The sequence below is a fragment of the Typha angustifolia genome, chromosome 6 (genome assembly GCF_048772165.1).
Source record: "Typha angustifolia cultivar Huaian chromosome 6, ASM4877216v1, whole genome shotgun sequence".
NCBI classification, from domain to species: domain Eukaryota; kingdom Viridiplantae; phylum Streptophyta; class Magnoliopsida; order Poales; family Typhaceae; genus Typha; species Typha angustifolia.
Genome location: NC_133244.1, coordinates 4,514,971 through 4,526,235, shown reverse-complemented (window position 1 = coordinate 4,526,235; position 11,265 = coordinate 4,514,971). Strand labels below are relative to the sequence as shown.

General features: G+C 36.8%; 1 protein-coding gene across 3 annotated transcripts in view; it reads left to right on the top strand.

Annotated features, from left to right (window-relative positions):
- The first annotated feature begins 315 nt into the window (after positions 1 to 315).
- Positions 316 to 11,265, top strand: part of LOC140761802 (cell cycle checkpoint protein RAD17) — a 34,090-nt gene continuing 23,140 nt past the window's right edge. The window contains exons 1-4 of one of the 3 annotated variants that reach the window (XM_073099301.1): positions 316 to 940; positions 2,450 to 2,519; positions 7,107 to 7,192; positions 9,674 to 9,721. In XM_073099301.1, coding sequence (XP_072955402.1) covers positions 764 to 940; positions 2,450 to 2,519; positions 7,107 to 7,192; positions 9,674 to 9,721 — 381 coding nt within the window. In that variant the 5' untranslated portion in view covers positions 316 to 763. The remainder of the gene's footprint in view (positions 941 to 2,449; positions 2,520 to 7,106; positions 7,193 to 9,673; positions 9,722 to 11,265) is intronic. The other 2 variants (XM_073099302.1, XM_073099300.1) reach the window with 2 other exon arrangements.

Below are 11,265 nucleotides of genomic sequence, written 5' to 3'. Positions count from 1 at the left end.
AGCCTATGTCAATCTATCGTTGCCTATGTGTTTGCGGCAACCTATCCTAATGATGCCCGTTGTTGAGCAAATTGCTCTCCATACCTAGAAGGCAATGGTGGCACGAGAAGGTACTATGGATGGAGCACTCAATTCTTAGCTTACAAGTTCTTGACCTAAGGTCTATCAAACTCATTGAGCACCGTGAACATGAGTTTCCTAAGAAGACCCGCCCTTGCTACCTTGAGGCATTTGAAGATGAGTCTGCCTTCTTCCTTTGACATAGTAACCATTTCCTAGCTAATAAGATACCCTCCCTACTCCCTAGCCTTCCTGGTGATAGTCTCAAGAGTGGCATCCAACAGCCAAGAACAACCCTTCAGTAAGTGGGAATAGCCATCATGCTAGAATTTATTAGGAGACTACACAATCCACCGGAGACATATTATTTAGTTGGCTAAAGAGTCATATTGTATGAGATTTTCTAGTTTCGATTCTTGCTGCATAAGTGCCTGGCATGAAAAATGCGTTAGTCTATGGGACGAACTTGCCACCTATTTCCTATATCGCGTTTTGTTATCCACCTCTGCTGTGATGTCAAGATTCGCGCAGATATATGGACGGTAAAGATCAATCGGAGGCGCACGTAAATTAAGGTGCGCCGAGCGCGCCACTCCCACTTCCCTTTCCTTCCCTCGGAAGTCTCCTTCCCTCCTCGCCCAAACCCCCCCCCGCCCACACCCTACAACCCACCTCATAATCGAGGAGGCGAGGCGACTCTTCGATGGGGAAGCGGAGAACCGTGGTCGTGATCTCTACCTCTTCCTCCTCTTCGTCGGAGGAGAATGACGGTGGCCGCGGCTCCTCGGGATCGAGATCTAGAAGCGCGTCGATTTCGTGGAGGAGGCCGCGTAAGGGGATGACGAAGAGGGGCCGCGTCTCGAATGAAGAATCAATGAAGGTAGTTGCCTTTTGGTTAAGTTTTAAGTTTTTGCCTTGCGAGCTAATAAATTGTAGATAGATTATTGGATTTTTTTTTACCTTTTCTTATTTACAGTGCAGAGGACGTGTTTGTGGTTATTTGTGTTTTTTTTTTTATCTGGAGCTAACAAAGACATGTCTGAGTATCTCTTCTGATATGCAACATGTCTACCAACTCTGATTTTTAGCATGAAACCTACTGTTCTCTTTGAAATGAAGGAAAAGTTACGATTCGTTAGAACTGAAGGTTCTTATGCTTTTGGAAGCAGAAGGGTGCATATATCATTAATTTAAATGTTCTAAAAGTAATCATGGTAATCAAGCAGCCGAGAGACCGAGTAGTGTTTTTGTGCATGAATGTTCATAGTAGAAATAATTTTTTTAAAAAATTATTCAACACCGGAAAGCAAGTACTAAATGCAAAGTCTCAGAAGTTCAGTAAGGTTAAATATAGGATTCCACATGTATTTGACAGTTTATATAAGAACATGATTATATCTATAATGATATCATGCTTTAGCTTCAGGTAAGTTCATGCAGCGGAAATACTACCAATAGTTCAGTGATGAATAACAAATGCAATCTAAAAGTATTTAAAAAAAAAATCAAATTTTTAGCAAATGCCACTTAGAATCTTTAGATTGTGGATTACAGATTGAAACTTGGCCAATCATTATGCTTGTTTCCTGTCTCTGACATATTTCTTTGTGAAAGTGGGCCATAAAGGGCCACTTATGCACTTGCTATGCAGTTAAACACATATTGGATAAGTGCAACAGGATGGCATATGCATATCCAGGCTTGCAGGTTGCATTTGGAAGAATGAGATATGACTATAATCTGACAAAGTCACTAAACCTTTACTCTGGGAAGCTGTCATGTTGCTATGTCCTTCTTGAAGTTGCTTTAATAAATTCCATCCGATAGTTTTCTTCCTAGGTACCATCTTAATTAATGGATGCATTAAACTAAATTTAAATACATTGAAGTCTCATATTTTGGTTGTTATCAATATATTGTTTGCTCTAACTTTGGAAGGTAAAATTGTATTTGACTTGGTAAATTGCTGCTGAGAAGAGTTACAAAAGTATCAGTAATGGAATGGCAAGCATTGTAAATAAACTTATTTTTTGCGTGAGATCAGAAATTCTTAGTTGAATTGCTTGAACAGAGGAATGTGATTTTGGTTTTAAGAGGGTGTAATTTTTTATGATTATATTTACAGGGAAGTTCCTTTTTTGATTATTAACATGAAGACAAAGAATGAATAAAGAAGAATGATGATGCTAGCACTTGACACCATCCTTGCAGATTAGTCTTGATAACTTCTCCATATATTAGTCTCTAACATGTTCCCATTTTTGTATAAAGGTAGATCTATGTATGTTGCTTGCCATCAATTCCTCTACATTTGACTTGATTGTATATTTGTTTCCTCCAAACTAATTCTTACCAGATCTTAAATGATGTTTTATTCTCTCTTATTTAGGTAAAGGTCGAATTTGATATCCTTTCGGAAGATTTTTCAGAATGCCTAAATGACTTTAGCCTAATGTCAGGTACAATTGGCTAACCTTTCATATGTACTTTGGTATATATTTTTGACCTTACTTCCTAGTACTGATAATTAATTCTCAGTTGTTTTTGATGGAATTTTGCATATCTTATAAATATGTAGTTATTGAGAGGAACAAATAATGAATGTTAAACATGCTGATTATATCTTAGTCCTTATTGCATTTGTTTCATCATTTATATATTTCCTAGTAATTTAAAATGTCCCTTGTTATATAGAGGGTACTTAAGTTTTGCCCTATTGTGTTTTATCACAGTGTTTCAGAGACATAGAATGTATATTACTTCTCTGAAAACATTGGTGATGCTCCAAATTTTTTTCACTTCACCAGTTTATTTACTAGCGTTTTCTCTTGTTTCACATCAATCTGGTGTCAAACTGTCTATTGCGAGCAATCTTTTCCTTTTTATTACATATTGGAATTTGGATACCTATTATCATGGATGGCCGTGCCGATGGCTTACCGGCACGTGGCATGAGGGGTGCCGCACGGCACCCCTCCTAATAGTTTCGCCATTGACCTCGTCGTCGAGCTCGTCATTGCCGCTGGCCTTTGCCGTTGCTCACCGTCGTCGTTAGCCGTCGCCCGAGCTCACGTCGGGTGCCCTAGAGAGAGAGAGAGAGAGAGAGAGAGAGAGAGAGAGATCTTTCTTTCCCTCCCTTGGGCTAGGGCACCCAATGCGAGCTCGGGCAACGGCGAAGGCCTGCGACGGCGACGGCCAAGGTGTTACCTTTTTCTTTCCATTTCTTATGGCACGGCCGGCGGTCGGCTTGGGCCGTGCCTGTGGCATGGCCATCGTTGCCTATTATGATATATCAGCATATTTTTTCTGTCTTCTAACAGTCATATAACGTCTTTTTTTTTACTTAATGTTGATTTTTTGTCACTTCAAGATCTCCATGAAGGAATGCTAGTTTTGTTCAGCAAAAGTGTGATAATTATGCTGGAATTTCAAGTGGGCTTGCATGTAACCAAATTTACTCTTTTGGGGTATAAGAGTTTTGAATTTTTGGGTCTTAATCAGGAAGATGTACTAAACAGAGGGCTGCTGATTTTGTGCAATAACTATTGCGTGTGTCTTGAGGGTGTCCAGTGGCCAACATAGCACCTGACCATTTGTAGGCACATAACCAACTCTATTAGCATGTGAATAACACAGTTAGGGATTCTTCAATGGGTTCTGTCATGCTTAGTTGATTAAATTGTTAATAAAGACTGTCTTTTAGGTTTTTGCACCAAAATATTTCTAGACTTCTCACTCTTATTTAAATTAGGATGTCAAACTAGCCTATATAATAGGAAATCATTCAAATGTCAAACAAACGAAGTTAAACAAGTGTCTAGAGGAATGACACAAGTTGTAGCTAAAGAGTAGCTATTTATTTGGATATAGAGTGGTGGGAACTGTTGATAAACTTCTCATTTGCAAGCACATTAATGTTGTTGGCCTACATGGAATCTTGACAGTAGCAGGGACATTCCATTAACTATGGGTAGCATTGTCGTGCCAGATGTACTTGATATTTTAAGAGTCATACTATTGCCCTTACTGTAGGAGCTTTGTGATATAGGTTCTCTATGCAAGTTAACTTTGCGGGTATGTAGATGTGGCCAAGGATTATCGTGCCAATGGCACGGGGCATGCTGATCTTGGCTCAACATGGTACGTTCGTTGGCATGTGCCACGCTGAGCTGGTGCATTGTTGATACATTAAATAGTCTTGACATACCAAAAAACAATCTCTAAACCTTTCTACGGCTTTAAAATAGAGTTTATGGGCTAATTGAAAGTCCTTCAACACTATATATTGTGGTAACATATGCAATTGGATTCTGATCTCATGCTTTTAATTTATCCTAATTTTTCTAGGATCTTCTTTATTGGGGAAAATAACTTGGACAAAACTGAATTTTTTTTTTGATTTCTAAAATTTGATGTATAATTTATGTAGATCAAGCACCAAATGCTAGGAGGTATTAAAAGAGATGGAAGAGACTCCAAATTTAAAGTAAGATATGCTCAATTCTAGTGGAACACAATGATGAGTGACTATGAAGGAGTTTCATGGTACTCCATCCATATCGGTGCTAATTTATTGACATGATACTGATCGATACCGATTAGCATGATAGTCCATGGGTGTAGCTATTGTGATTCCTTTAGGATTGAGTAGGTATCATATTTATTTCAATGGAAACTTAGTTGATATTATGGCAACAAAAATGTTGGTAAGAAACTATTGTTTGTAGACCTCTCTCATTTCACGATATTGATGTGGAGACCAACGGCCGGCACGGCACGTGCCGGCCGTGTCGTAAGAGGAGAAGAAGAAAAATGAGATACTCACCTTCGTCGTTGCCGACCGCTGCTCGCCGCTCACCTGCCGTCGCCGCTCGCCGCTCACCTGCCGTCGCCACTCGCCTGAGTGCGTTGGGTGCCATAGCCCGAGGGAGAGATGAGATCGAGAGAGAGAGATCGAGAGAGGTCACCGAGGAGAAGAAAAAAAAACGAGATACTCACCTTTGTCGCCGTCGACTGCCGCTCGCCGCTCACCTGCTGTCGTCGAGCGCCGTCGCCGTCTCTCTCTCTCTCTCTCATCTCTCCCTCGGGCTAGGGCACCCGACGTGCTCGGGTGACGGCGATGGTGACGGCAACGGGTAGCTCGACGACGAGCGGTGGACCCCTCGTGCCATGTGCCAGTACGCCGCCGGTACGACAAGTGCTGATTGGCACGGCCATCTATGCTGGAGACTACCATTTCCTGTTCCACTTCTTTGCATGGACCCTTCAGCACGTTTTGATTGAGGTCGCACTCTATGGTCTTTGTCTCCTATGTGTTGTAGGTAAAGTTATGCTCCTTGATAAAGCACGTCTATGTAGGATTGTGTTGCAAGCATTAGTGGCCACCCCACGAGTGTTAGCATCATCGTCTAACTTCTTATCATATCTTAAATAGGTATACCCCTTCATTTGAAAGCAGTTTACTGTTTATAGCATCTATTAGATTATAAAATATAAAATCACCGTTCTCTAACAACTTAAGCTTTTGATATAATTGGTAAATTAACATAGTATAAGAGTAGAGACTCTGAGTTTAAATCCTACTAAGTCCATTTGTTGTTTAAAATATAAAATCTCCACTGTTTAGGTCAATTCTATTTTTTGGGCCTAATAAATGTCGCAAGCCTAGAAATGAGAGAAAGTGTTAGAATATAAATAAAAATTATTATTCTTTTACAATTTCAGCTTTTAGAATAGTTAGTAAGTTAACATCAAAAGGAGTAAATGACAGATTGATTTATGTTATGAAGTCATGATGATGATCCAAATTGCTCATCACTAGATTGGATGCCTTTAGGAACTTGGATTTGATAAGCAGGATTGTGTCTAGATCCTATCACAAGATACTTGTTTCTACATTTGAATTCTTACTACAGTGCCTCTGGGCCCTCTATCAGACATGCGACTCTTGCCTCCACAACTCTGGTTGGACCCTCCCGAATGCACTGCAGCCTAACTCTCTCATCAATTAACTTCTTTGCTTAGGCTTGTCCCTTGGTTTTGCAGAGTCATGATCCAACTGCTGGCGCCTGGTATCCTGCCCTTTACCTGTCAGTGCATGAATGAGTGAGAGATGCAAATATGCATTAAGTTTGATGACCGGAAAATTGTGTGAGGATCCATTTCTGTTGTCTTTTTGATGGAAGTTTTTATGATGGCTGTCATGTAACCTTTCAGAACCCTCCTTCCTATGATATTGAAATGGAGGTTGAAAGGTATAACACTAATCACAGACAGGTGGATTTGGAGCAAATATATACCGTGCAAGTAAATTTTCGTACATTCATGACCAATGTAATTTGTTCACTCATAAAACAAGTAAAAATTTCATGGATGTTATGGCATTCGGGAAATGTCTCCATTTCTTCTGAGCAAACTAACCATTTAAATTAAACATTATATTACCGAAAATGAATTAGTGAGGCCTAATTTCTGCACATTAAAAGGAACATGGTCTACATGAGCAAGTTTGAACATGCCAGCTCCCGGAGATTGAAGTTTGAGGCAGTTTTTCTGAAGGCATTTCCTAGTGGAGCAGAGCAAAAAATCATGTACATTATGGAGTTTGCCTTATAAAAGCTTGATTCAGGACATCTGTATTTCAAAGAAACTGTTTGTCAAGTGTACAAGGAAGCTTTATTCATAAGAAATACAATTTTATTTGTTTGAGCAGAAGCTATACACATGCATATGGGAGCTAAGATGATTAAAGATTATAATTGAGAAGAAAATTCAAGGACAGCTAAGTAACTTTACCATTTCTATAATTGAGCTGAGACGATCAACTCTATGCATGAGTAATAAGTAACCTTTCCATTTTCATCATTATTCTCATACACTTTATCATATTTTTCTGGCAAATAGCTCTTAGATTCTGAGTAAAGACCAGTCTGCCTTTCTGATTTATTCTTTTCAAATGATATGTATAGAACATGAATTAGCTGTCCTGTAATTGTATGTACCTAAATGATTTCTGGCTATCTGCTGAAGAGAGCACTTCTAAACAGGTCTTACTACATATGACAGGAAAGAACTTTGGGTTGATAAACATAAGCCCCGTTCCTTGGCCGATCTTGCTGTTCATAAAAAGAAGGTTCTTGTTTTCTTCACTAATCTTTTGTATCACCTCCTAATTCCCTTTTTGCCTTTCAACTTATAGTTTGATACTAGGTCTATTATGTAATCTAAGTTCCTTTTGTTGCAATTGTTGCTCAGAGACATAATCCTCTACCTTTGAAAGTTATCAACTATTCAACATATCATATTTCTTGGAGCTAAACTTTATATAAAATCATGAGGATAAATGTAGGATATTGCAAATAGTTGACCAGTAAATAGTTGGTAACAAACATCTAAAAGGCTAAAGAAAGTAACAAATTTTTTTTTGACAAAATTGTTTCATTTTTTTTGAAAGTAGAAGGTTGCTGCTGTAATAGGCACTAAAGTAGATGGTACACGCTACAACTTTTGTAAATGTAATATACTAGAAGCTTGAATTGAACCTGTACTTGAAGTCTTGAATGCTACTTGTTTTTGAATCTTATGTACATGCACTTGCACAATTCTAAAAATGAATTTGTAAGTATAAAATGTTTATTTTATCTAGTTATGGGCAAGGATATACTAACCAAAGCAGCATTGGAATTTTGTTTGGACAAAATCTAGGCATGCTTTTGAAAAGCTGCCTATTTAGCTGTAATCTTGATTTCTTTTGAATTATGTAGGGAAATGGACATTCTCTTTTGCTGTTCTTCTAAGGAAAATAATGCTTGGTATTTGCTAATGGCTATGTATAGTCAGATATCCTTATATTGTGTCTGAGGGATAGCTTCATATGATGTATATACACACATAACTTTCAATGGGAAAGAACTAATTCTTGTAACAGTATTAAGGTAAAGGAATTGAGTAACTACTTTCTTTTCCTTCTATACTCTCTGATGTGCAAAAAATGGAACTGAAGAAACTTCGTTTTAATGTGTAAGATCACCATTTAAATCTATTTTATTTATACCTCAAAAATTTTTAGAGATGGTCAAGGATATGGTTTTCTAAGTCAATTTAGGATAGCTCAATGGAAGACAATTGTAACCCAAAGCGAAAATCAAAACAATCACACAAACTGATACAAGATTTTTTGTGGAAAACCCCTATTAACTAAGGCCAAAAACCACATATCCTTTCCAAGAATCAAAACTAATGCACTATAAAGGTAGATACAAGAACATTTATAACCTGTTCCACTGCTCTATAGCCACGACTTTTTTGTTGGAGCCCTTGATTGCTAGACCCTAATGAACTACTCCTTACGCAATAGGTTCAATATACTATTGAGATCTTCATAGCTGTAAATACATTCTGGCTCTCTGATTTCAGATGTAACAGGTAAAATTTTTTTTTTGGTTCTTTCCATACAAAGTTAATAGTTCCAGATTAGTTGGCGATGTTTGTGTCATTCATGATGTGTGTTTGCTGATGTTTGTTATATTCCCTCATATGTTAATTACTGATAACAACACTTGTGAGTTGAGACTTAAATTTTTTTACTTTTAGTGGTACCAACCATAGTCCATAAGTTATAAGGAGCTGAGTTTACAATTAAAGTATTAAACTAGTTGTCTAGGCTAGCTGCTTGTCATTACTTGTAACTACTTCTACTGTCTATATTATGTGTTTCTTCTATAACCAGGTCACTAGTATGAACTTTTTATTATCTTATATTTATTTAAGTATTTTCATATTCTTCCCGCTGTTCTTTTTCTGTTTCACTGACCTCCAGTTTCGTACCACAAGTAGGGGTGAAAATGGGTCGGATTAACTCCGATCCGACCTGCTATCCGATCTGACTTGGATCGGATTCGGATAAAAAATTTCTATCCGATTTGGATTCGGATACGGATAGAATTTTTAAAAAAAATTCGGATACGGATTCGGATACGGGTCGGATATATTTTTCGGATTCAGATACGGATATCGGATATTCGTTTACCCACATATTTTTTTAAATAATTTACAGTTTTTAGTTTGCTTATTTAAATAGTAAATATTAATATTATTACTAATAATACGTTATATATTATTTATAGAGATTAATTTCTCTAATTTTTTATATTTGACATACAAAAAAATTATTTGTTGTAAAACTCTTAATAATTTTATGTTAATTATATTTAAATAAAATATTATAATTATTTTAAATTTAATCAATATCCGTTTAAGATCCGATCCTTTATCCGAAAATTATTAGTATCCGTTTAGTTAGGATATGGTTTTAAATTTTACTATCCGTCCAATATCCGTATCCGAATCCGTATCTGAACTAAAAATACGGATCCGGATATGGGTTGAGCATTATCCGATCCGTATCCGATCCGTTTTCACCCCTAACCACAAGTCAAAGTGGGCAGCATCAACGGGTCAAAGAAACTCTCGTTATAGTATTGAGATTATTATGAGAATTCAGTAGCCACTTATTTATTACAAAATTAAAGCTATATTAAATTTGAACTTTATTAACTTAAGATGCATTTGCTAACATTATTCTTCTTTTTCTCTTCATTTTTTTTTCAAATAGGTTGAAGAAGTCAAAAAGTGGTTAGATGAAAGAGTGAAGATATCAAAGGTGATTTTCATTTCATTACTAGTGAAATCTTTTCTTTCAAACAATGAATCTTCTATATGAATTGGCATGATATACATATTATGGGACTTTATTAAATTTGCTCAGACGTAAGAGATGTATGACAAAGTTAGTTATTGTAAATAGACATAGAAATGATGATGCAATACAATGACATGACATTTAATACTTAGTTTTTGCAGCCATCCATTTTGCAATCATGTATCCATGCCATGTAGAATTCAAGGATGGTTGTGCGGATTAGTGGTCGGCATAGCACGTGTGTCACTTGTCAACCTTGCTGCGAGAAAAATAGTGGGGAGAGAGAGAGAGTTTCTGTTGTCGAGCTCCACAGTCATCCTTATTGAGTTCCACCTTTATCCTCCTTTGTCGACCTTGCCTTATGATGAACGAGGAAGACAACCCAAATGGGGTCGAAAATAAAATGACCTGCAAAGATGATGATTGTAACTACAGAGCTCGACAATAGTAGTTGTGACGGAGACTGTGGAGCTCGACAATAGTGATACTTCATAGCAGTCTGTAGGAGGAAAGAGGAGGGGTGTTGTGTGGAACCCTTGTGCCATGTGCTTGTACTGTGCTGGCATTGTATATGTCAGTTGACACAACAATCCTTAATAAAATTTATAAGTACTATAGCTCTCTGTTAATGTGAATGTATTTAGTCAAGCAACTTTCTACTTTTCTTAATGGAGTGTTATGTTACTAGAAAGTAGAGGAAGAAAGTATCCACTTTTAAGAACTGCTCTACTTTTGATATTTGGTTGCAAAAAATAAATTAAAGAAATGATTTCTTTACTTATCAAAAATAGCTGCACTTTTTTATGATTTTTTTTCTTGAAAGAAGGGAATCACTTTACCATAGTGAGACATTTGATTGAATTTCACTTTCTAGCAACTAAACACACCTTTATCTAGAACAGAGCATGCCGCATAATCGATGATAATTCATACTTCTGTTTTTCCAAATAAATTTTTAGTTTTTTTTTCCTTTTATTTAACTTTATAATACTAACATATGATTTGGATTGAAGATGATCTCCAACATCACTTAATTACTTGATTGCAACATATAAGGGCATAGATTAGCACAAATGGTAAGGTTTGCCATCATCATGTTTTGGTCATGAATCCAATCATGGAAACTCCATAATAATGGTGTAGTGCTACAGTTTGCAGACATATTGCTCTTCCTAGACATATTTAGTTGCAAATCTCAAAGAAACAAGGAAAAAGATTTCTATATTTGTGATCAAGAAATGGCATAAATTTGTGTTCCGTTTAAGAAAAAATAACTTTCTTTCCAGTTTACAATTTTAATGGACTTAGTAAGTAGGTCATATTTCTAATATACCAGCATAACAACAAGATGGCCACTTTTACTGAAAATATAGTTTGCAGTTTGGTGGATACTGAAAATATAGTTCTCCACTGTATATATGGCTCAGAAATGTTGGATAAGAAGCTATATGTTCTGTCAAACTGGCTCAATCAGAATATTGCCTAAAGAATTGTATAATTTGCAA